At 38.7% G+C, this 27259-nt stretch overlaps 1 protein-coding gene across 1 annotated transcript in view; it reads left to right on the top strand.

Moving 5' to 3' along the window:
• The first annotated feature begins 17059 nt into the window (after nucleotides 1-17059).
• Nucleotides 17060-27259, top strand: part of HPGDS (hematopoietic prostaglandin D synthase) — a 37997-nt gene continuing 27797 nt past the window's right edge. Inside the window, exons 1-2 of the mRNA NM_001194212.1 lie at nucleotides 17060-17141; nucleotides 25237-25378. Coding sequence (NP_001181141.1) covers nucleotides 25246-25378 — 133 coding nt within the window. The 5' untranslated portion in view covers nucleotides 17060-17141; nucleotides 25237-25245. The remainder of the gene's footprint in view (nucleotides 17142-25236; nucleotides 25379-27259) is intronic.

Below are 27259 nucleotides of genomic sequence, written 5' to 3'. Positions count from 1 at the left end.
ATAATGACTTTTAATTCAAAACTGAGCTCAGTTTGGACAGTATGTTTACTTATTTATTTATTTCAATGAGTCAGAAAGGACATGAGTTATATTTTCTGTATCCAATAAATGTTATTGTTTAAAACTAAGCCAAATACATTCAGAAAGATTTTGGCAGGAGCTAAAGAATCACTGGTGTGGTAGTCACTCAAGGCTCAAACCCAATAACATATGACGAAAGTTCAAGCTTAATTGGGAGAATATCTTTAAGTTCTGGTTTAACTCAGAATGTATAGGGGGCTTTTTTTTCCAAATATTTTTATTGTGATAAAATATACACAACACAAAATTTACTTTTTTAACCATTTCTAAATGTATAGTTTAGGGGCATTACACTGTGTACATTCAAACTGCTGTGTAGCCATCATCACTATCCATTTTCAGATCTTTTTCACTATCCCAAAGGATGAGTAGAATATATACACGTTTGGCTTTTTCCCATTTGATTCCTTATAAATGTCTTTTGGAAGAAACTCTTGATTACTTCGCAGTTCCTTTAAAGAATGTGTATCTGAGTTTACCATATGAGTTCAATTTGTTCAAATGGATGCTTTGCTGTTTCTTTTTTAATTCTCTGCTTGGGATCACTAATAAATAGCCCTACTGCGCATAAGGCTTAAGGCAGTCCCAATGAGTATAAGGTTACCTTGGATTTTATTTCCATTCAGTGTGAAACAGTGTAAGAATTAAAAAATAGTGTCAGTACTTAGGCACCTGAATGATCAATATTCCACTTCATCAAATAATTTTTGGATATATTGCCACAGTGATCCCATTTTTTAAAGATATATCTTGAAAAAGTTGAAAGAAAGAAAACCAATAGTTTGAGGCTAAGAATTCAGCCGCTGTCTCTCTAACCAAGCTAAATAACCATACGTTTCATTTCAAGACCACTGGCCTCCAAATATTAGGCATAGAATTAATAGAGCTAATGGATGACTACTTGAATTTGGAGTAAAGCTTTATGTTTTGAGTCTAGCTTGGGACAGGCATTACAATTTTACTGAGTTGGCTAGAGGGTTAGTGAGATTACCTTGATACTGAATCTGACTTGGAAGCTAGTTCCATAGAGCCTGATAATCCATAAATGACATGGAGTGTAACACCCACAGAACTCTAGAACATCAGGGAAAACCAAGCTCCATGTTGTTTCTGCTTCACAGAGACTTCTTAGGTATGTAACCTTTGAGGGAAGGAACTTTGTTTATTTTGTGCACAATTGATTTCTGGAATAGTGCCAGGCAAATAGAAGGTACTCAAGAAATAGTTCTAGACTGAAAGAATATCCCACCCCACCAGCTCCCCACAACCACCCCCTCCAACATGCACACACATCCCTTGTTTACAACAGCATGAAGGTACAAATGAGGTCATGTTAACATTAATTTTTCCAAATTTAACAGGCTCTGTGCCTCACCTTCTTGACTGACAGTTATTAGCATCCCTCTTCCAAAATCTTCAGTTTCTTTTGTACCATCCCCAGAGTATGTCTGACATGTGTGTAAGAACAAGTCTGGACTGGTTCTCCTGATTTGCCTTCCTTGTTGCTGCTGCCTGTTACCTACAAGCACCTTGAGGGAGTGTCTCCTCATGATCACTGCCTTAGCTAAACAATGTGAGATGGGGAAATGTTGCTGCCTTCAACAAGGGTGCATGTCCTGATGCTTCTGCAACTGAGAAATCTTGGGATGGCAAATAGTACAAGAAATAGAATCCTCTCCTCATCCCAACTCAGTGCTACACTTTGACACAGATATCAAAAGCAGTATTCACAAAGTTGTTTATGAAAAGAGCCCCATTATCTGCTTCCTGCCACCCTGCAAATCTAGTTTTGGGGCCAGGCAAGGAGAATACAAACCTGTGTATTCTTTGTCTTCCCATCCCTTCTCTTTCACTCACTGATAGACTGGTACAAAAATGTTCTCCTCCCATGCTTATGAAATAATTCAAGTCAATATCTTAGATGAAGGACTGACTCATTGACCCAATGCCTACAACCAGACACTGAATCCTAGCTTGGGATCTGCTGAGATACCCCATCAAGTTGTAGAGCAATTTGTTTTCATTAAATGAATCATAATTATAATTGATAGAAAAGTTAGAACTCAGGTGGACTTTGCATAAGTCACATATCCATTTCTGTGTTTGGGAAGGTGGAGCAATGTGATGGAAAGCCCCGTTAGAACCCAGTGGAATGGGGAAAGTGGATGCTAGATTGTTGAGAAAACAATAAGACCCACTATTTTCTTTAATTAGAATTAATTTTATGACAAACTGGGCATGGTGGCATGCACCTAGAGTCACAGTTACTTGGGATGCTGAAGTGAGAGGATCGCTCGAGCATTGGAGTTCAAGTCCAGCCTGGGCAACATAGCAAGAATCTGTCTCTTAAAATAAAAATTTATGATAAACTAAAAAGGCATTTCTTTCTCATCTAATGGGCTTGAAATCAGATAATCACTAAAACTGTGACTAGGACATTTCTTTTTTCGAAGACTGGACATTAAAAATTTGGATTTACTAAGAGAACTACAAAATACAGCAATACCTATAGTGGGAAGCGTCTTACACAATGCCAAGAGCATAAAAAATGTGTACAAATCCGTGTGTTATCAGAAGGCAAAACCCATATCCCTGCATGTTGGGCATCTATTATTTGCTGTCCAGTATCATCCTCTGCTTTCTAGAAACAGCATCCTAAAACCACAACCCCCATTCCCAGCCAAGTGGTTGGCATAGGATGGATCTTTAGATCTGGAGTAAGCCTTTATTGGTTTTCCCTGATCACCATACCCTCCACCGCCACTCAGGACTCAGTGATCGGTTCAGAGATGAGCACATAACCCAGTCACCCAGGAGCAAGGTAGGGCTTTTGTGGGCCCTGGGTACTTTTGCTTATGTGGACACCTTCCTCCATACAAAAAATTAAAAATCATATTTTAAATAGAACTGATATAAAGATAAATATATTGATATTGTTAATAAGACATTTTCCTTGAACTAGAAGTGTTTTTTCATCTGATTTTAAAAGAAATTAAAACATTTTCATGGGCTCCTGAAAATATTGCAGGCCCTAGGCACTGAGCCTTTATGTGCCTAATGATAAACTGGCCTTACAGTCAGCCAGTGAGATACCAGACGACATTTGCCAGGCCTCTGGGAAACAGAAGACTTCTATTCTGCTGGATTTGGTGGCAAAAGACCTTTGGGCTTGCACCTGCTCAGATGTTTTCAACCACAAGGGGTAATCTGGGAGTAGCTGGAAGCCATGAGGAGGAACCTGGGAATGGCACTAACTTCATATAAGCAGAACCAAGGGATGAAACTGGTGATAACAGCATGAGATCAGGCAGCCATTTCTATACCCAATACAATTCTTTTTTAATTTTTTTTCTGAAGTCTGTGTAATTTGGGGCTGCTGTTGAACAGGGTCCTCCCTGAAACAACTGCCTAATGAAAACTTAAAAAACAAACGCTTGGCTTGTGCTGTTACTGCAGGCATGTTACGGAAGAGGCTCGATAATTCCATTTAACCTTTTATGATGTCTTAGTGCAACCTCACTGCTTTCTTTTCATGGTTCTTTTCTTTCTCTCATTCATATTGGTCAGAGTGATTGTTCACAAACAGAAATGTACTCCTGTTACTTCCTTACTTAAAATCCTTCAGTGATTGCTCACTGCCTGGGGCACAAACTCCAGGAGGTTCAGTCTAGTGGGTTAGGCTCAGACGGCACCTGCCTCCCACCAGGATCCCTCTTTTACGTAGAGATTGGAATGTCTTCTTCACTCTTACTTTTGTACCTTTAGTTGAACCTTCTTTCTGCCTGAATGCTTTTCTTCTTCCCCACACCTTCTCATCCTCAAGTTTTGGCTTAAGTGTTACATAGTTGTTGCTCAGTGAAGTTTATCAAGTTGATTATATCTAAACTCTAAAAGAGAGTTGAGACTTAGTTGGTCTTATTGATCATGAATGCACTGTTCCTATGATTGTGTTTAAACATAAAGTTAAGGCTTGGTTCTCTATACATATGTAAGAAATAGTGGGTAGAGCATGGTATTAGGAACTGACAGAGTTCTCAAGGAGAAAAGTTTACATGTAGTTTCCACAGGCTTCTTTCTTTCCATCATGCTATGGGAGACTTGCTATGGTCTGACCTCTGCTTGCTCTTCAGGCTCATCTACCAACAATCATTGCTAGAACTCTGGCCCTGATCAATACTAACTTACCTTAAAGGCATTATTCTATTGGGAAGACTTTCCTCCATCCTTAGCAGCCAATTATCTTTCTCTCTGTTATCCTTGAACCTTTTTTGTTTTTCAGACGGAATCTCGCTGCGACGCCCAGGCTAGAGTGCAATGGTGCGATCTCGGCTCACTGCAATCTCTGCCTCCCGGGTTAAAGTGATTCTCTTGCCTCAGCCTTCCGAGTAGCTGGGACTGCAGGCGTGCGCCACCAAGACTGGGTAATTTTTGTATTTTTAGTAGAGATGGGGTTTCACCGTGTTGGTCAGGCTGGTCTCGAACTCCTGACCTCAAGTGATCCGCCCGCCTCAGCCTCCCGAAGTGCTGGGATTACAGCTGTCAGCCATTGCGCCTGGCCTATCCTTGAACTTTTAATTAACTGTTAATATTGCAGATGCTTCTGCCACATTAGAGAAATAACTAGCAAATTTGAGCTTGGGGTAATACATAAGATTCTCAAATCCAAAACGTAATTCAAAGACTCTAATTTATTTTATTTAGTGTCCACTAGTATAAACATGTCTTCTTTGTGCAAAAAGTTCTTAGTTACTGCTATTAATTCCTCTTCCTTGTCACTACATATGTAAACATTGCATTTGACTGAGACCAGTTTCCTACCTGCTGTTTTGTTTTGCTTTCTCTTGGCTGTTTTCTTTATTTTTATTTTCCATGGTCTTAATGTTCCCAAGGAGGCTTATCAATCTGCATTTTAAATATGAATAAAGCTTGATTTTTTTTCCTATTCTTATAATGGCAATGGATTTCTTCTCATTTCCTAGTGGACTATCTTTTGCACTCCCTGGGTGCATGCACCCCACTTTGAAGATCTGCCAATCACATTTCTCATTGGCCAGCTATCTGTCTATTAGGCTTTTGTCAGTAGAAGACACTGCAGGGAGATGTCAAGGCTGGAAGAGGAAGAAGGGAATTGCTGTTTCCTGTTTTTCCCTGTTTGTTTGCTATACCTCCCAGTCTCAAGCGTCACCCTAGCAACACTTCTTCACTCTGTAAGAGGCAGTTCATTCTAGTAGCAGCCCTTGATCTCAGCTCTTAGTTCTTCCAACCCTTGTAGAACGAGCCTCACTGTGCCCCCTCAGGGACACTATCAGCAGCTGACCTGTGTCTCTCCTCAGAGGTCTATGTCCCAGCCTCATGGGCCCCTCCTCAGGGGTCTGAGCTTCAGCAGCATGGGGCATCTCCTTCAAGCTTATAAGTTTAAATAATGTCAACTTCTTTCCCTTTGTTCGTCTAGGCCAGGAGTGGTGAGTTGCTTCCTATGTATGCTAACCTCCATGGTATTTAAAGGTGCTCTTTTAAATTTTTAGTCCTTCAATACCTAGTTAGTATTTCCTTTTCTTAAGTTTTCTTGGTTAAAATAACTGGTGTGGTCATGGTCTCCTGATTGGACTCTGACTGATCCTCTCTCTTTCCATGGTTCTTTGGAGATTGTCCATGGCTTCAGTGTCCTTATATCAGGCTTATCTTGCCACGTACCCTGGTTACACTGGATTCATGTTGACCTCAAAATTCCAAGTTTAGCCTTATGGTCAACAATTATCTCAAAATGACTGTTGTAGTTAATTTATGTGTCAACTTGACTGGGCCACAGGGTGCCCAAACAGTATTTTAACTGTTTCTGTGAGGATGCTTCTAGATAAGGTTAACATTTAAATTGGTGTACTTTGAGCAAAGCAGATTGCCCTCCATAATATGGTTGGGCTTTATCTAATCAGCTGAAGGCCTCAGTGTAACAAAAAGACCAGCCTTTCCTGAGCAAGAGGGAACACTCCAGCAGATGGTCTCCAGACTTCACCTGCAACATTGGCTCTTCCTGGCTCTACAGCACATTTCTCGTAAACAGGAACTACAACATTGGCTCTTGTGGGTCTCCTGCACTTACCACCTTCCACAGTCATGCAAACCAATTCCTTAAAATAAACCTCTTTCTATATCCGTGCACATTGGTTCTGTTTGTTCTATATCTATTGGTTCTGTTTCTCTGGAGAACCCTGACCTAATACAATGACCATTAAGTATTTCATGAAGAAATGGCTGTTCTGACTTTGCCTCCTAGAACACTCTGCTACACTGGCTGATAACGGTGGAAGCTGCTATTTCTTTTGCCAACCTTAGCAACTATTTGTGGGCAAAGTGTTCTTAGTATACCTCTTTCCTTGAAAAAGAGCAGTATATTTTTTCTCTAGGTTATTTTCTTTTTCTTTCTTTCTTTTATTTTAAATTGTCTCCTCTTTTTGTAAGTTGACAGGAGCACACTGATATTTAGAGGAAAACTTCGCAGCATTATGTTGCTGCCATAATGCTGCATAACAAATTCTCAGTGGCTTATAACAACAAACATTTTAGTGTCCTCATTCACAAGTCTACAGGGCAGCTGGGATGGCTTCTTACAAGAATGCCCTTCTTATGTCACATCACAGGAGTGGAAGAGGAAAATCCAGACTGTGAAAGTACAATTAAAGCCTCTGGTTGTATCACATCTAGTATTATACTCGGGGCACAGCAAATCGCCTGGCCAAGTTTTCAGCCAAATGATGAGAAAATACACTCTTCCTACTGAGAATCCACAGCAAGGATGGGTAAATATATAGAATATATATTCTCTGGCTTGCCTATAATATCTATAAGAAAAAAAGATGAAAACCGCAATAGAAAAAATACTCCAGGGCATTAGCAGGACATTCACAAAAGTATACATATAAAAACAAAGAAACATAGGATGTTCAGTCTTATCTATAATCAAAGAAATGCCAATATAAAATATTGTGAGACACTTTTTAACCCATGAGATTGGAAAATAATAAAATGATTCACATCAGCTCATTGGCTAGAGAATAATGTGTGCAATCTTTCTGGATATCAATCTGACAATAGGTATTACCATTTAAAAATGCATATAGCCAATTACTCAGCAATTCCTCTTCTAGGAATTGACAACAAAAGTGATTGTGCAAAGACGTATGTACAAAGATGTACAAAGGTATTTACTTTGGGGAAAAAAATGACCAAATTGAGGAAAGTTCTTTGTTCTCTTGCTTTTTCCTGAACATCACCATTAAATACATGGCAGAGCTAAATCAATCATTTCATCTGTTGCATACAATCACAAATTTTATAGTGCATAGTAGACTAAACTTACCAATAAAGTAACAGATTTACAACCAACATAATAAATTCTTTTTCAGAACTAAAATGTGTTTTTGCTGTGAAACATTAAAAACTATCTCTACAGGAAGGAGAATGTGAGATAGAAATAGAAAGATAAAGCTGGAAAAAAATGAAAAGAGGAAGGTTATCAGGCAATTCATTTTAACATGTTCTCTGGATTTCATTGCAGACCTTTAAAAAGGTTGAATTTTACAGCATTTTGTACATAGATCGTAAACCTTTGGACCTAGCACACTTTGTCGGGAATTTCTTAACTAGATCTTATGAAACTGCACTGGAAGAAAACCCATGCAGCGTTGATGCAGAGCGTTTTCAGGCATTTTCTAATAAAGAATGAACTGGGATGGTCAGCCCAGGCTGAGAATTGTGAAGGTCCTCCCAGTTGGGCAGGCACATGGTGGGGCGGCTGGCATTGGTGTCACAGACTATTGAGGATGGAACAGGTTCATGAGCTCACCCTTCCCCAGTTTAGGCATAAAGAGATGATCAGATGGCACTATCCCTACCCCATTAGTACAGTATCCTCACAAAGGATTTTGCTGTTCATACCTTTTCTCCTCTTTAATGCTGTTCTTGATACACTTTTCATTTTATTTAACTTGCCTAAAAATGCTGGACATGGCAAATGGGCAAAAGACTTGCTGTAAGGTTTTTTCTTCCAGATCTTCCCACAAATTGATCCTTCTACCCATTCTACCCAATTCCCCACCCCCCACCTCAGCCAACTGTCCTGAAGGGTGATTCTGCCTGACTGTTACATATAAAGAAAATGGGAACTTAAAATCAAAATGTGAATACGCAAAGTGCTCTTTGGGCTACCTGACAAAGGGTGACACAGAATTCAACAAATATTCAGTTAATATTTATATGAATAGAAATCATATTAATTCGTCTTGGACCACATATTAACCAGGGCAAAACTTTTATCAGGCAGATGAATCCAGACCACATTAGGCAGAGAGAATAAGTGTCAGAGAAAATGACTAATGGAAACAAGATAAGAAACACTTGATAAGTTTGACCCACGTTGTTCAGTTTCATTTGTATTTCTAAATTTGATTTTGTGTACTTGCAGTTTTAGAAAAAAAAGTAATATTTGAAAGTATTTTTCCAAGCCTTTAAATTTCAAGTTCATCAATCTAATAAACACTCAAATAACTGGAAGTTCTAAACTTGTAGGGAAGTTTCCTTGACACTTATTTCTTTACCCTAGAGAATCTCCCCTTGGTGCAGAATTGTTGTGAACCAAAACTTTGTGAAGAATTTTGGGATAGTTGTAATTAACAGAACTGAGTTTGATCACTAATGCCGCTGCTTCACAGTTGTATGACTCTGCGTAAGTTAATCACTCTAAGCCTTAATTTCTTCATCTGTAAAACTGGGTCTAATAATATCTGCATTACAGATTTGCTGTGTGCCTCAAATAGCCCCGCAGCAATCATGACTATAAAATAAGCACACCAAATATTTGAATTCACTGCAATGTTCTCAAATAAGAAAATCTTCAAAAATTAGACTATTCATCCATACAATGCTTTCTATTTACTTTCTCAGTATGAAAATAATTGCAATTCCTATTGCAATTGTGATTGTGAAGAATTTATAAGTCTTTTTTTTGGCAAAGTTTTTTCCAAGCAAAAATGAACTGGAAACAGCAGGTAGAGACGTCTATAAAAATCCGAGTTGACAGAAACCTTGGAAGTCCTCTTACCTTCCACGGTTCATTATCTGAGCCAGAGGCGAATGCATTCTATAGTGAGCTTTGGAGTGGAGTCTGATGGGAATTTGGTCTGATGCCAACAGTCATTGTTTTTCAAATGGCATGAATGACTGATACTTTAATTTTTATCTTAGAGCCTGTCTTTTCTCTGCTTCCCGAAGATTCTCTTATTCCTTTTCTTTTTAAGACCAAGGGATTGGTTGGTGGGCAGCAGCGGGTGAGAGGAGGTAGGGAAACCAGGTTCTAGTGCTTTCTTTGCTGACTTTTAACTAATCTTTTCACTTTTGACCTCAAATATCAAATTCACGTATGTGGATTTTGGGGCCCAGGTATTTCATGGATCCTTCAAAGGTGCCTGGGATAGTATTGTTCCCCTCAGTGTGTCTGCCCTAAACTTAGCTCATAACTTTGACTATGCAGTCCATTCAACTGCCACTCCTCCACTTGCTTCCTGTCAGATAAAGGGTTTTTTTTGTTTGTTTGTTTTGTTTTGTTTTTTGAGACAGAGTCTAGTTCTGTCAGCCAGGCCGGAGTGCAATGGTGTGATCTTGGCTCACTGAAATCTCCGCCTCCCGGATTCAAGCGATTCTCCAGCCTCAGCCTCCTGGGTAGCTGGGATTGCAGGTACTTGCCACCATGCCCGGCTAGTTTTTGTATTTTTTGTAGAGACGGAATTTCACCATGTTGGCCAGGCTGTTCTTGAACTCCTGACCTTAGGTGATCTGCCCGCCTTGGCCTCCCAAAGTGCTGGGATTACAGGTGTAAGCCACTGCACCCAGGCTTTTTTTTTTTTTTTTTTTAATGTTTCTTACATGCTTTTTTACCCTTTCTCTTTGTCCTTGTTTACTATGCCTTTTATATAATTTTACTGATCTTTCATGGGTCTTGGGGAAGGAAATGAGATTAAGATTTATTGCCAATATGTCATGCTTAATCAGATGCTTTGAAAAGAGCAAGTTTGGAAATTTAAACAATAGGATTTAAACTTGATATGAATAATACAAAAGAGAAAAAAATCTTAAACTTGATAGGAATAATACAAAAGAGAAAAAAATCTTTAAAACTTCAAGTAAAATATATAAGAATTGTGACTTGTTTCCAGAGATCGATACATACATTTAATTTGTGTACTTCCACTATATAGCTCTTAAAATAACAGCAGAACATTTTAAAATACTTATTTTTAAAAAGCATATTTTCCAGGAAAATTGCTGTGTAATTTTATTTCTTGAGTTTATAAACAGGGCTTTGTAAATATGATCCAAAGAATGAGAACTAAAACTAAATACGCAATCAGCTTAAGCTCAAACTTTACTTTTTGACATTTGTGGGGTGTTAAAAGATGCCTTTGACTTTGATGTTTTGAAAAGAATGTAATACTTTCCATTTGCTAAGACTGGAAAAATGAGTCACGAACAGTCACTTCACTTTGGTAGCTAATTTGTATCAGAATATCATCTTGCTTAAGCTGTGTAACTAAAGAGACTTTGGTGTAGTTCAGAACATACGTATTTGTAATCTGCTGTTATAAAACAGAAACAAATAGAAATTTTAAACTTGATGTGAGATCACCACTACATCCAAAGAAATAATATAAAAGTCAAATATTTTATTTCAAACATTTACAGAAACACAGTAGCACTTTAGCACGAAGTCAATGTGACATACAGTTTCATATGAATTTCTATCTGTTTACAGAAAAGAAAGACTGCCTTTTCAAATTGGGCCTAATAAAATGTCTGCATCCAGAAAGGGAATAGCCAAATCCATCTAAAGTCAAATCCATCTAAAGTCATTAAACAAAAGATGCTGCTATCTCAAAACCATGTGTCCGAATTTGTTACATGAGTCATAGAGTCTGTGCTAAAATTTAGGAAACATTCAAGTTTTCAGAATCACATTTACACATCATCTTACAGTTGATGTCCGCAGGGGACAAATTTTACCATTTATATAAGTTCTTCCAAATCACAGACCTAGTGGCAATTCTGGATCTTGTCTCCAAATTTTGATGATATGTTGTAATTGAGGCCTGTAGCTTCCCATGAGTTATTTAACTGTAAACACCAACAAAATGTACATACTGCTAGAAAATAGACCATTTCTAGCCTTTCATGGATTGGATCCTAGAGTTTTAGAAACAGCTGTTATTTTCTCTCTCAATGGCTCACTTTATGAAGAGCCAAAGTATACATAGTAAAATTGTATCTCGGAGGCCAGAAAAATATTTTTAGCATAATTTTGTTCATTGTTTTCTGAACAAAATTTCTTGTTACGTTGGTTCCAATGAAAACAGTGTTTCCTTTCCTTACATAGCTCTATGTTTTTTATATTCTTGTGTAAGTTTGTGTTGTAAGGATTGAAGCTTCATTTCATTACTGCAGTCATCTCTTAAAATTCTCCTTTCACTATAGAATTCTCCTTTCCCTAGGAACAGTGTGGCAAATGTGAGCTGTGTCATCAGAAACCAAGATTTCTTGATTTTCTTTCTTGTAAGTAGCTTGCTTTCTTTGTATCACAGGCCAATCTGAAAGTATTCTTCCAGAAATTCTGTGTTTGATACGAAGGCATGCAAAGCCAATTTTTTTTTTTAATACTTTAAGTTCTAGGGTACGTGTGCACAACGTGCAGGTTTGTTACATATGTATACATGTGCCATGTTGGTGTGCTGCACCCATTAACTCGTCATTTACATTAGGTATTTCTCCTAATGCTATCCCTCCCCCCTCCCCCCACCCCAAGACAGGCCCCAGTGTGTGATGCTCCCCTTCCTGTGTCCAAGTGTTCTCATTGTTCAATTCCCACCTATGAGGGAGAACATGCTGTGTTTGGTTTTCTGTCTTTGCGATAGTTTGCTCAGAATGATGCAAAACTAACTTTCAGAATAAAATGGTGAACAAAAGCCTGCTTAGGAGAAAGAATTCAGATCTTAAATTTGCTTGATATGTGCAGTTAGGCCAAAAAAAGTTGGATAATCCCAAGAAAATGTCAGCAAATGATTGTAACCTGTTTCTTTTCTTTCACTCTAGTAATCTATGTTTTGGAGGCAATCTCATGCAGTAATTAATCGCGAAGACTCTGAAGGCTGACTACTAGGTTCAAATATTGGATCTTCTGCTTGCTAGGTTTGAGACCTTGGCGCTAAAATCTTGAGTGAGTACCAGGTACACGATACATGCAAATGTCCGTGTTTGCTATTATTAGCCCTCTGTGGAGTCCTAGAAATTTTCTGACACCTTCTTATTCTCCAAAATTTCCTTTTTCTAGACTTCATGAGGAAAACACACCTCTTCAGATTAATCTGTTTTTGAAATATAAGAAAATTCCAAATATACGAATTCCTTTAATAGGTACATTTTGGTTGCCTCTTCTTGATAACTGCTAGGAGGACACTTTAATCTCGCCAAAAAAAAAAAAAAAAAAAAAAAGCAAAACAAAACAAAAAAACTCTCTAAATTACACTTTTGTTTGCATTATCTTAGTACCTGTAAATAGTAAGTCCATCCTGTGACCTGGGATTATCAGATGGGTGGCCTTCCTTTGATCTGAGAATCTTGCCTTTCTTGCTAGACTTGGGGACGAAGGTAACTAGTGCACCTGTAACTCTCAGCCCATAAGTTCTGTGCCTTTTTGGACTTAGTTTCATTCAATTATCATGTAAGACAGAGAAACGTCTTCAGGGGGAAAATTATGTCACGAAATAATAGAGTAGGAAGTGACTCAGAGGTCACCAGGATCTCTCTTTTATTTTCCAAGAACTGAGGTTCAGAGAGGAGATATGACTCTTTTGTGGCCCACAGGACAGGGCACAGGCAGAGGTGGGACTTACTGCACAGTCCTTCCTCCTACAGTACAAGTTGTAATGATACAGAGGTGACATTCATTGATTCTGGAAAAATCTTGAAAAAGAAATCTTTTTCACGAACTCTTGTGAACGAGATTCAAATGTCTGAGGAATTTTCTATCTATAAATGCTTTCATGACAAGGCCTAGTCAGTTATGCAACCGCACTCAAGGGTGCACGCACCATTCGTGATGTTGTTTTGTAGGCATTCAATGCAATGTAGGCAAGTGCTTGGTTCAATGCCTGGCCCACAGGAAATACTTAATGAATTTTAGCTATTTATATTACTATTATTTGCCTACATATGGGAATCCTCTTTTAGCCAAAAGGCTAGGTAGTGAAAGATTTGCTCATAATCTTGGATATAATTACCATATCATTCTTCACAGTATCTGAAGAGGCAGACAAGAAAAATAGCATTATCATTATTGAAATCTGGGAAAACATATACACTAAAATATTTGCAGGCATGTTTCGATTACTCAAGGAGGTTAGAAGCAGAAAAACATATTCTTTATTTCCTGTCTTTTCAACCCCAGGTTTAAATAAGTCAGTTTAACATGTTTTTAGTTTTTCAAATAACTAACTATAAAAAGAAAAACTGTTTCATTAAACAAAATATACAAAAGTAAACCAAACCACTAGAAGCTGAGCAAAGGAAGTTTTGTATGCTTCTCCTGGACACTTCCTCCCTTCCCCCTTGACAGACTAGCTAGAAAAGGAGAAATAGGTTTGTTTGAACACTTCTCTTTTACCAAAATAAATAAAGAGGAACAAATATGTGGGCCACTTTTAAAAAATGGTATGTATTTTTCCATTACTTATCGAGCAACTGCTTGCTAAGCAAGGCACTAAGTGACTTAAATGCACAAACTCATTGAATCCTTTCAACTCTGAGTAGAATGACTTTTATCATCACCATTTTACAGATGAGGAAACTAAGGGAGCTGCCTAAAGTCCCAGAGCTTGCAAATAATGGAACTGAGATTCCTCTAAGTGGTCATGATTCCAGGATGAAACTCTTTAATCACTATCTTGTATAGTCACATTACTACACAGGTGGGCAAATAAAGAAAACAAGGACAGAAATGGACTATGATTTCATGTTGGATTTCTAACAGCAGTTAGGAATTTGCTAATTCAATACCACAGGATTAAAAGTTTTCCAACTTGAAAGCCCCAGAGAAAATGAAGACATAGTCATACAATTATAATAGACCTTCCAATAACTGTGTGGACATGATCATACAACTTGCCACATTTATTCACGGGTATTTCTCATGCAGTCCAGTCTGGATGCACAACATGATCCTGAAGGGTGTGTGGCATGAAGTCACTGCCCTGGAGAGCAGGGAACTGAGAGGTAACAATCTGTGAGGGGTTTGCACTTTGCCCTTGCCCTTTTCCTCCTCCCTATTCCAGTAGACACTTGGCTCCGTGCTCATCTCCTCAGGAGAAGATGAAGCAGGGTGAAAAATAAAAGTTGCCTGACAGCTACTTCCCTTCCTGCTGTTAGTGTCCAAAACCTAACCACAGAAAAGGAAGGAATTCCTGAGCATAGATTGTTGAAGGGAAATGATCTTCCCCTCAGGTGAACTGCGAATAACATTAACAATTGATCTCACTCATGGATCTCTAACTATGGATTAGACACACTTTGAAGCACGTATCTGTGTACTCATTTAATTCTCTAAAAGCCTATGAGGGAGTTATTACTAATGTTAGAATGCTCCATGAAGATTTGTTTTTGTCTGATTTTATTTACTGCTGTATCTCTATTTACTTATTTATTTATTTTTGAGACAGAGTCTTGTTCTGTCGCCAGGCTGGAGTGCAGTGGCGCGATCTCGGCTCACTGCAACCTCCACCTCCTGGGTTCAAGCGATTCTCCTGCCTCAGCCTCCCACATAGCTGGGATTCCAGGCGTGTGCCACCACACCCAGCTAATTTTTGTATTTTTAGTAGAGACGGGGTTTCTCCATGTTGGCCAGGATGGTCTCCATCTACTGACCTCGTGATCCACCCGCCTCGGCCTCCCAAAGTGCTGGGATTACAGGAGTGAGCCACCACGCCCGGCCTCATTTACTGCTATATCTCTAGCATTCAGAACAATACCTGGCAAAGATTAGGAACAAATAAATATTTATTGTAGAATGAATCTCCATCTAAAGGTGAAGGAGCTTAGGCACAGAGAGATGAAGTTACCTGCCCAAAGTCCCACAGCTGGTAGAAGACTAGGAGAGTTAGGGCATCCCCACCTGGGCTGGGAGAAGACACGAGAGGATGGGAAAGCCGTGCTTCCCAAGAATAGAGGAGCCCTGGGACCCTCTTGTGCCTCCAGGGTGGTGGCAAGACCACAGAGAAGAAGTGGCTCTGTTGGGTACTTGGCAGGTGGAATCTCAGGCAGCGTTGTGATTAAACTGCCACACTGGGGCAAGAAGGTAGCAAAATGAGAATGCTACAGGGGCTGCAGAGAGCTCCTGGAGTGGAGGCCATGCACACAAGGACAATGGATGCCTCTAGAGCAGCCTCTGTTGATTGGTGACCAAGGATCAAGTGGCTGCTCCTTCCCCAACCCATGATGTGTTGCTCTGCTTTCCTCCAGCCAAAACAACTGGTCGTAAAAGAGAAAATTGTAATACAAAATGAGAAAAGTGCTATTTTTTGTATACTTTTTTTAACTGAAGCAGCCTTGTATTATATATAGGCAGCATTATGTAAGGAAAAATATTAAATGTGTCATCAGAAGGCCTAGGTTTTAATCCTAGCTTGTCCCATCAAAAATTTGCAGGCAATTTACCTAATTTCCCTATGTCTCAGTTTCCTCATTTATAAAAATAGACATTAAAAATCATTGAGGTGAAGATAAAATGATTTTTTTTAAAAATGTAAGTTAAAGTTGTCAAAGATAATAAATGCATTGTGTAATTTTGTATAACTCCCACTCCCATCCCATTTGCACTTGATTTTGACACACATGTATTGTTTTTTGGTGGGTAAAGGGCTACACTGTGTCTTCTCTAACTTTTTACAGACTAGTATTTATATTTACTTTCATTTCTGATGTTTATACTAAGTGGATGTAAACATATTTTGCAAAATTAAAAGCACTTTCGAAATAAGAAATATTACATGATTGATAGGTTGCTATTGTTGCCTGTGGAGAATTTTCCGGAAGTTGAAAGCCAGTCAGTCATTGAAATGTTTCATGGACAATCCTCAGGCTCAGTAAGGCCCAGGTAGGCATTTTGTTGGATCTTTTCACTGAGCTATCCTAATATTATAGATGAAAATAATTCCTGTACTAAGAAGTGAAAAAATAAATTTCTAAAATGTCTAGGCATTTGTTACTAAATTGTAAAAGGATCACAAACAAGATGAATTGGAAACTTCTACACTAGGTTTACTTTAAACACTTCGGCTTTTCTGAGAAATGAGAGTAAATGAAATAAACCAGCAGTAATGCAAATTCACAGTCCTTGCAAAAATGTGAACTATAAATTAGGGTCAGTCTATCATCAGATGTATATTAGTGGTCATGATGTGCCTGGCACTCCTCTTAGAACTGAGGAGACAATAGTGAAAAAGACAGTGAAGTCCCTGCCTTCACAGAGCTTACAATCCACTGGGAGAAACCAAAAGCAAACAAATGAAATACACGCCATTGTTAGACACTGCCTTGAAGGAACATACAGCAGGTACAGGAGAGACTGTTTCTAAAATAGGGAAGCAAGTCACGTGCACATCTGCAAAGATGACTTCATTGCATTCAGGTTTTCTTATTCTCCAGGAGCCTATGGTGTAAGACTAAAAATAAGTGAACATGTAACAGTGGGCATACGTATGCAGCTATAACTTTTGACTTTACCTTGTATGCAAATGTGTTGGGTTAGTTATACCCAGATATCCTGTATAACCAGCAGTCTTTGCAGGCTTGAACTGCCTGGCATGCGTGTTTTATCTAAGAAAAGAAGGAAGAGCGTTAGGTGGAAGGAAGTTGCCTGTCCTCTCATTGGTTTGTGATTATCACTTACTCATCATATAAACCCAAGGTGCAGTCACATACCCAGGGATACAGGACACGACAGACTCCTGAGAGACACAACACAGGTAAGTAATGTTATTGAACTCCACATAGATAAGAAATGAGATATGCTTTACTCTTTACATTAGGGTTTTTATTATTCTCATATCCTGTTTGTGACTGAGTAACTCTCTTGTGAGCTATTTTCATGATTGTGCTCACTCAGACCTTGTCTTACCCGGAGCCTCTCCATATATGTGAATATGTGAAAATCAAATAGTCATTTTTAAGAGAAACGTAGGTACAGGAGATTTTAAAAGACCTCTTCAAGTGGATTTTAACATAGAAAATATAATCAATGCTAGAGGAAAAATTCTGTCTTAATCAGGGTTTGTGACTACTTCCAGAATTTTCCCAAGTGATTCTTCAATCACTTGGACTGATGGAACAGAGAATTTTATCTCATGGTTCTTCACTTTCTTTCCTTTTTTTTAAAGTTTAAGAATTTTACTGGTAATATTTTCTATTATTTTAAGGCACATTTTGTTGAAGCATCTATGTTTTGATAAGAATTGCATCCTATCATCATGTGGCTTCAGAGATAGTTGAAGAGATTTACCCCAGGCCAGGAATTTCAACTCACAGCTCCCAAAGGCTATTTCAGTGATTCCTCTTGCTTTGGCTTTAATGTGAAACAGTCACTTAAAATGATATTTAGTTGATAGTTGATAAAAAAAAAAAAAAATAGAGCTTTCAGCTTGCTAATTCAAAGTTAAACATCCAGTGCTTGATGGAAATCAATATCTTACTCAGTCAACAATAATTCTTCTATTTCTCTATTGTCCTATAATTTAACTCCAACCTGGCAACTTTTCCAGAACTGAACTTGAAATGCCCAGGGACACTGTGAAATGAGGGAAATTAACATTCTTTACCACAAATGTTAGGGGTAATAAAAAGCCATTATTTAATGTCAGTATATGCAAGAAGTTCCCATGTGGACAACAGTATCTCACATGATTGCCATCTGAATCCAATTTTTACATTTCAGAACACCAGGATCTATAAAATAGGAGTGTAAACATGCTCTAGGCCATTACATTTTGTATAAGTTTATTACTGGGCAAGTTAAGATCTACATCTTACACTCAAAGAAGAGCTATAGCAAGTTCACAAGTAATCTTTGTTTTTATACCTCAAACTCAGATTATTGCACAATTAGTAAGCATGTAAAAAACTGTCTGGACTGCCCAAATATATTTGAATTATTGATGTTTCTTATTTAAGAGTAAGAGCTTAAGCTGGCTAACATTTTGTATTGAATTTTAAATGGCTAATACTTAATTCCTTATTTGCAAGTTTTCTAACCAACAAAATTATTCCAAAAGTTCTCTTTTTTGAACTAAAAATATTTTGGTTGAAGTCTTTATTAAGATGTTTAGTATAGGCATTGGGTATTAATTAGCCTGTGTTGTCAGAGAGTTGAAATTGGATTGTTGTCACCTTTCTGGCACAGAAACTAGAATTTTTGAGACTATTTTTTACTGTGCTTTTACAGTACTATACAGAATAGTATATTGTTAACTTGTTTTATTATAAAAGTTCGTAATTTTTTCAATGATTATGTGAAAATTGCCTCTGGGAATGAATTAATCAGATGAAATAAATCAGCATTGTATTAGTTAGTTTTCACGCTGCTGATAAAGACATACCTGAGACTGGGTAATTGATAAAGAAAAAAAGGTTTGGCCGGGCGCGGTGGCTAACGCCTGTAATCCCAACATTTTGGGAGGCCAAGGCTGGCGGATCACCTGAAGTCGGGAGGTCCTGGCCAACATGGCGAAATGACGTCTCTACTAAAAACACAGAAATTAGCCCGGTGTAGTGGTGGGGGTTTGTAATCCCAGCTACTCTGGAGGCTGAGGCATGAGAACCGCTTGAACCCGGGAGGGGAAGGGTGCAGTGAGCCGAGATCGCGCCACTGCCCTCTAGCCTGCGCCACAGAGCAAGACTCTGTCGGAAAGAAAGAGAGAGAGAGAGAGAGAGAGAGAGAGAGAGAGAGAGAGAGAGAGAGAGAGAGATTAGCTGGGCGCGGTGGTGGGTATCTGTAATCCCAGCTACTCCGGTGGCTGAGGCAGGAGAATTGCTTGAACCCAGGAGGCGGAGGCTGCAGTGAGCCGAGATCGCGCCATTGCACTCCAGCCTGGGCAACAAAAGCAAAACTTTTGTCTCAAAAAAAAAAAAAAAAAAAAAAAAAGGACCCGGCGCTGTGGCTCACACCTGTAAACCCAGCACTTTACGAGGCCGAGGCGTGAGAATCACGAGGTCAGGAGATCGAGACCATCCTGGCTAACACGGTGAAACCCCGTTTCTACTAAAAATACAAAAAGTTAGGGGAGCATGGTGGCGGGTGCCTGTAGTCCCAGCTGCTGGGGAGGCTGAGGAAGGAGAATGGCGTGAACCCAGGAGGCATAGCTTGCAGTGAGTCGAGATCAAGCCACTGCACTCCAGCCTGGGCGACAGGGCGAGACTCCATCTCAAAAAAACAAAAACAAAAAACAACAAAAAAGAAAAGAAAGAAAGAAAAGGTTTAGACCGGGCACAGTGGCTCACGCCTGTAATCCCAGCACTTTGGGAGGTCCAGGCAGGCAGATCACGAGGTCAGATGATCAAGACCATCCTGGCCAACATGGTAAAATACCATCTCCACTAAAAAATAAAATACAAGAATTAGCTGTATGTAGTGGCACACACCTATAATCCTAGCTACTTGAGAGGCTGAGGCAGGATAATCGCTTGAACTCTGGAGGCGGAGATTTCAGTGAGCCTAGATTGCGCCACTGCACTACAGTTCCACATGGCTGGGGAGGCCTCACCATCATGGCGGAAGAGGAAGGGATGTCTTACATGGCAGCAGGCAAGAAGGAACCAGAGCCAAGTTAAAGGGGAAATCTCTTATAAAATCATCAGATCTCGTGAGACTGACTTACTACCATGAAGTCAGTATGGGGGGAAACCGCCTCCATGATTCAATTATCTCCCACCAGGTCCCTCCCATGACACGTGGGAATTATGGGAGCTACAATTCAAGATGAGATTCTGGTGGGGATATAACCAAACCACATCAAGCATTATATAAAGTTAAAAAAAGCTACAGGAAAGAAAGGGAAAGAAAGGAAGTACCCAAGATAGTACTTTAGAAAACACTGTTATTTCCCATGTAAAATAGCTTATTTCCTAATGCATATATTAATATTAAAAGTTAAATCTTCTGCACGGGATAGCTATGTTCATATGAGTTTATATATGTAAATTTCTATCCAGGGTATTTATTAGTCATTTATGTATGTGTTCTTTGAGAAACCGTATAGGTTTTTTTTCAAACAGAATTCTAAATGAGCTTTTTATCTATCTGCTGAATTAGTAACTTTACACAATATACTTTGGGGTGTAAGGAAGTCAGTGGTTAATTTTAGATGCAAAGATCTTTAGATGTAAAGATCTTCAAACACTATCAGCTTTTAAACTTCATGCTTCTGTATCATTTCAGGAAACATGCAGTTTTCTCTACATGAGATTCTTAATACAATGACAGTGGAAGGGTTCAGAAATGAAGCTAACAGGAAACACGGGACCAGAATGATATTGGAGTTTTGCTATGCTAGTCAAATCATGGAAGATAACCTAGATGTTATTTCTGTGTACGATAGAAAGTCGGGGTCTAATTATGCTTATTTTCCCTCTATTGTCTCAGAACCATTTTAGTCTAGTTTCTTTATGTCCTCACTCTATGTCATGTCTGTCCTATATGTGAGGTTCTGTTTTAAGACAATGCACCTCTGAACAAATATTGCATTACAAGGCTTTTATCTAAGTCTTGCTCTCTGGTACATCAGGTCTTCCTCTTCTGTTCTCTTTTTTTGTTTGTCCTGGCTATTTTGGTCCTTAGCATTTCCATTTGAAGTCTAGGATCCAGTTTATCTGTAGAATCTCTTGAATTTTAAATATAGACAATCATTTTGATTGCAAATGGATAGCTGTGTTGCTCCCTTCCTACTACTTACAAATGTTATTTATTATTGTCTTACATTATTGAATTAGCTAGGCTGTCCAGCATTATGCTGAATAGTAGATGTTATAGTGGGATTCTTGTTATTCCTGACATTAAAGAAAATGCTTTTATTGCTTCACCATTATGTATGTTTGCTGTAAGTTTTCAGTAGAGACTCTTTATACGGTTAAGGAAGTATTCTATTACTAGTTTGCTAACAGGTATTTTATTTTGTTGTTTTTTTCATTTTGCTGAGTTTTGATCACAAATGAGTGATAATGTTACAAATGCTTTTTAAAAGCATTTAGTATCTATTGAGATGATAGTGTGTTTTATGATAATTCTCTTTCTTTTTTTTTGAGAGAGAGAGTCTCACTCTGTCACCCAGGCTGGAGTAAAGTGGCACGATCTTGGCTCACTGCAACCTCTGCCTCCCAGGTTCAAGCAATTCTTGTGCCTGAGCCACCTGCGTAGCTGGAATTACAGGCTCATGCCACCACACCCAGCTAATTTGTATACATTTTTTGTAGAGACAGGGTTTCACCATGTTGGCCAGGCTGGTCTCAACCTCCTGACCTCAAGTGATCTGCCTGTCTCGGCCTCCCAAAGTGCTGGGATTACAGACGTGAGCCACTGCACCCGGCCTGGTTTTTCTCTTTTAATGTAGTTTATTATACAGATGGATGTTCTGATATAACATCTTGTATTCCTGAGACAAACAGAAAATATAATCATGCAAATAACTACAGAAATGTCATATAAAAAGTACAGCTTCATTAATGAGTTACAACTGTTGAAAGAATATTTTAAAAGGCAAGATAAGCATTTGTTAGCTGCTATTGGGCCTCTGCCAAATCTTAGACTTCAAGATATTTTTGCAGAGAAATATAGATAACTGCCAACCTATGCTGAGAATTTTTAAATGTCTTCTTTACTTGAGTCATATACAATATAAAACAGCATGATTTTGAAAATTAACAACAATAAAAAACAATCACTTTGTTTTCATGCAGAATTCATCAGGTGGACACTGATATCTATGTGGTAGTTGATTGAATGAGAAAAGGTTGTATGTTTAACGTTTAATGCTGTTAACTTTTTTTTCTTTTTTTGAGACGGAGTCTTGCCCTGTCCCCTAGGCTGGAGTGCAATGGCACGATCTCGGCTCACTACAACCTCTGCCTCCCGGATTTCAGTGATTCTCCTGCCTCAGCCTCCTGAGTAGCTGGGATTACAGGTGCCTGCCACCAACCCCAGCTCATTTCTGTATTTTTAGTAGAGATGGGGTTTTACCATTTTGGTCAAGCTAGTCTCAAACTCCTGACCTTGTGATCTGCCCACCTTGGCCTCCCAAAGTGCTGGGATTACAGGCGTGAGCCATGGCACCCTGTGTAATGCTGATAACTTTTAATGTTGTAGGAGAAAATATAATTTCTTCATGCTGTGGAAACATTGACTATGCCAACAAAACCAATAAAAAAATTTATATAGAATGCTTTTCAAATAGAAGCTGCAGGCTGGGCACAGTGGCTCATGCCTGTAATCCCAGCACTTTGGGAGGCCAAGGGGGGTGCATCACCTGAGGTTGGGAGACGAACCTGAGACCAGTCTGGCCAACATAAGTGAAACCCCGTCTGTACTAGAAATAGAAAAATTAGCCAGGCGTGATGGTGTATGCCTGTAATCCCAGCTACTCAGGAGGCTGAGGCTGGAGAATTGCTTGAATCCAGGAGGCAGAGGTTTCAGTGAGCCAAGATTGAGCCAAGATTGAGCCACTGCACTCCAGGCTGGGGGACTGAGTGAGACTGTGCCGCAACAAAACCAAACAAAATGAAACAAAACACTAAATAGAAACTGCAACTAATAACCACACTTTTTCCACTCTGTAGGCCTTTAAAAATTGTTTTGATGTTTAAAACAAATAGGTCCAGGAATTATAACAATTATGCTTTTCCTGGATAAGAATAATCTCTTAATTATTACATTTTTTATTAACTATTTTGGTGCTCTTAGACCTTTTCCATTATTTATTTCTAAGCTCAACATTTCTAAGTAACCTGGAAAACAGTTCCATTGTTCTGATGGGCATTTCATTCAGTATCCCAAATTCGAACTCCTTTATATGTATATTTTTCCCCCAAAGAAATTTGTGGCTATAGATCATGGAATTCTTATTAGTTTACTCAATTCTTGTCTCTTTCAAGGACTTCCCCACATATCTATACATGTGGTGAGTGATACACCTCAGTTGGGTGTAGACTAGACTGGCTGATGCAAACTGGGCAGGAATGATTGGCAGTAGTACCTCTCTCATTTTAGCAAGGAGCACTAGCTTCACTCCACAACATCTGACACAAAAACCAGGGCCAGAAAAAATGGTTTTGCTAGGAATTACCATCACCGTCGCTTCCTGAACCTGGCAGCTTCTAGATATGCAATGAAACAGTTATTTCCAGGTCATCCTCTTCCCACTAGACTCCAGGAATATATAAACTTAAAGTCAGGACTTGGCAACCTGGATTTTTATGATTTGCGTTTAACCTTTTATATGATGTGATTTATTTTTATTTTTGGAGATGGAGTCTCACTCTGCTGCCCAGCCTGGAGGGCAGTAGCGTGACCTTGGCTCACTGCAACCTCTGTCTCTGGGGTTCAAGCGATTCTCCTGCCCCAGCCTCCTGAGTAGCTGGGCTTACAGGCACGCAACACCACACCTGGCCAATTTTTGTACTTTTAGTAAAGACGGGGTTTCACCATGTTGGCCAGGTTTGTCTCGAACTCCTGGCTTCGGGTGATCCTCCTGCCTCAGCCTCCCAAAGTGCTGGGATTACAGACATGAGCTGCTGTGCCTGGTCTGTGATGTGATTTTTGATGAAACCTTGTTTTGAGACTTGAGCCCAACTTTCCTTTTTATCTAATTAGTAGTCCATTAATGTTCTTTAAAAACTTTCTTAGTAGGGAATAAACTATTTAAACGCACCACTTTAAATAAATAATCATCTTTAAATGCTTTCATTCATTTAGTTACCATAATTATTATCTTTAGTGTGCTGTATTCATAGTGTTTATTCTTGAATACAGAATGAGATCAAAGTCATTACTAATGCTAATGATTAAGTTTGCCATTGTGCTATGTACCTTATATGCATTACCTCATTAATTTACAAATCCATGTTAATATCACCGTTTATCAAAAATGGTCTTTGAAATTCAGGGAGATTTTAACTGGCCAAAGGCCAAATTCAAAGAATTGAATTTCAAATGAAAACATTTCTCTCTCAGTTGTTTGATCTTACAAAATTAAAATATATTCCACTACAAGTGCTTAAAGTCACTAACCATTTATAAACAATGAAAATGAAGATACAAATCACTGAAAACCCATAAGATTATAATGACTGAATTAGCTGGTATTAGCAAACATTTTGAAATGTAAGAATAGTTGGCTTTCTTCCTCTACAGAGGGAATGAAGGAAGATTGTCAGCAGAGGTCTTGAGATGGGGTGTGTTTTGTGGTGCAAGTAACCCAGTAAAACCCAGTAGCATGGATGCAGTCAGAGGGAACCAGAGAGCAGTGTTTCCCTAGGCCTTGGATGCCTAGAGGGAAAGCCACAGGTGAGGAAAGAGAGGCAAAGACAGGTTGGCATGGCACTCACATTCCTCTTGCGTGTGCCCAGCCCTTGGCTGTCCTTTCCCAGATGTCCTCATAAACTCTGAGCTGTGTCACAAGAGCAAACAAAACAGGCAAAATATCAAATATTACGCATTACCAGTGACTAAAAGCAGGGCAGAATCATCTTAAAGTGGGAAGTTTTTTTTGCTCCATGCTCTGAAGGTTGGTGTGTAGCTACCCACTTAATCTGAATATTTTTATAAATAAAGTTTGAATTTGGTTATTTCACTGTAATGTTCTAACTAGTGCCGAGAGAGAGAGAGATTCATGATCTGATTTCAACCGAGTTTCCCCATATGTAATTAGATAGTGATTTATAATTTTGGTTTTGAAATATCCTCTAATGTCTCCAGTTATCTCAAGAGATGCTATAAAGTTTTCCAAAAAATTCTGAAGAAAAGTATTGAGACATCTCTAGAGGGCTCTAAAAATAATCCCTCCCTTTTTCTTTTTCCAGAATTGCACCATGCCAAACTACAAACTCACTTATTTTAATATGAGGGGGAGAGCAGAAATTATTCGTTACATATTTGCTTATTTGGACATACAGTATGAAGACCACAGAATAGAACAAGCTGACTGGCCTGAAATCAAATCAAGTAAGTAGCACAAATAATAAATGTAGGAAAAATATGCTTTCAGAACCTTTTGTTTTTCCTCAGGGAAATGAAAAAAAAAAAATCAAGGTTTTCGAAGCTCATGTAGCTTTAAATTGAGAAGCAGCAGTTCAGACAAACTAATTAAATGCTGTGTGATCGAGCAAATTTCCTATTAGAGGTGAAAACACAAACCTTACAGAAAGAGAATATAAAGGTAAACCAGTATAAAGCTTTATCAGATGAGAAGACGAGCTGAAATAAACATGAGACTTTTTTTTTTTTCTATTTTGTCACTGAGATAGATGAAGTGCAAAGAGTTTAGATTATTTTTCCAGTTTCACGACCCTAGCAAGTAGAACTGAGTTTCAAACCCAGGTCAGTTTAATACCAAGCTCAAGCTATTTGCACTAGACAATGCCAAAACAACACGACTAGGATGACAGGCCTATTAACCATGAACTGCCACAGCCTTTGGAAGTACGAGCTCCTTAAAAGTCATTGCCCTTATAACCATTCTTTTTCTTAGCAGAGGCCTCTTCTCTGGTGAGATAGCGTATCTTATTTCTTATTATCACGATACTTTACCATTAATATCCACATGTTTCTTCTGATATCAGAATTTGCACGTGGGATTTTAAGATGGTGAATATATAATAGGTGAACATTACTTTTATCCACGAATTAATTAGACCAAGATGGATAGAAAGGTGCAGATATTACATGTAACAAATTTTGCCTGTTAGCTTTGAGATGTAAGTTCACTGAGTGCCTCATTCCCTATTCTACTTGAACTTTTCATTGTTACTGAAAATGGAATTTCTCTATTTTCTTAATATTTCCATAGATTTTCAGCGTGGAAAGGAATCTTAAAGTTCATGATGCTTAGAATGTAGTTTCAGATGTTTTAATAGACAAAGACACAATGTCAAATTGTCTTAAAAAGGATAGAAATTTCATTTACACAAAACCCCAAGTGGGTATCATGATTTTGCTCCATATAGTCGTCAAAGATTAGGTTTCCTGTTGATCTGCCACCCCTTGGTGTCTTATTTACACAGTGTGAGATAGCTCATGCTCCTTCCACATTGTAGCTCAGAGAAAGTATGAAGGAGGGAGGGGACACCTCCCTTTAAACAGCATGACTAGAAAGTTGCATATGTCACTTGGTAAGCCCAATGGTCACATATCACTTCAAGGAAAATTGAGAGATGCTGATTTAATTGTGGATAATCATTTACATAGCTAAAAATCCAGAGTTTTATTACTCTAAGAAGAAAGGAAAGAACAGGTACTACTAAGGAGCAGTTTCTATTACAAATGTTATTTGGTCTCATCTGCTGTCCAATTTAGCAGTGCTCTCTGGTGCTTGAAACCTGCTATGACACTCTCTCTGCTAGAACCTAGAAAATCTCCAGTCAACACATTCCATCATTGGATACTTGTATTAAAATGTTCTCCTGGACAAACTTGGTAAATTGCACACACAAGTTTACATTTTCTCTCTTTAAAACGCTTTTTCTCTCCTTTAATAACATTGAAGTACTTCTAAAAAGGGCCGAAGTCCATAAGGACAAAGAAATAAAGCTTGAATGTAGATATGATAGCACACAATTCTGGAAGCTAAAAAGCAGGCCAAAGAATGGTAAGGTGACTTAGTAGGCCCAAAGTTCAAACGTAAACCTTGAGGAGGAGAAGGCAAGCTAAATCACAGAGATACAGAAAAAGGCTCATGAATTTGTAGTAGCAGATAACTCTAAAAGTTGCGCTGACAGAGGACTGAGTGGAAAAATGTTGATGGAGAGTTTTTCTTGACCTCTTTGTCGGACTTGTGCTGGGGTGCCCCATTTACTTCACCCACTGCACTCAATCCCTTGTGGGAGG

This window comes from Macaca mulatta, chromosome 5, assembly GCF_049350105.2.
Source record: "Macaca mulatta isolate MMU2019108-1 chromosome 5, T2T-MMU8v2.0, whole genome shotgun sequence".
Lineage (NCBI taxonomy): Eukaryota > Metazoa > Chordata > Mammalia > Primates > Cercopithecidae > Macaca > Macaca mulatta.
The sequence above is the reverse complement of the archived record's forward strand: the minus strand, read 5'-3'. Positions and strand labels throughout refer to the sequence as shown.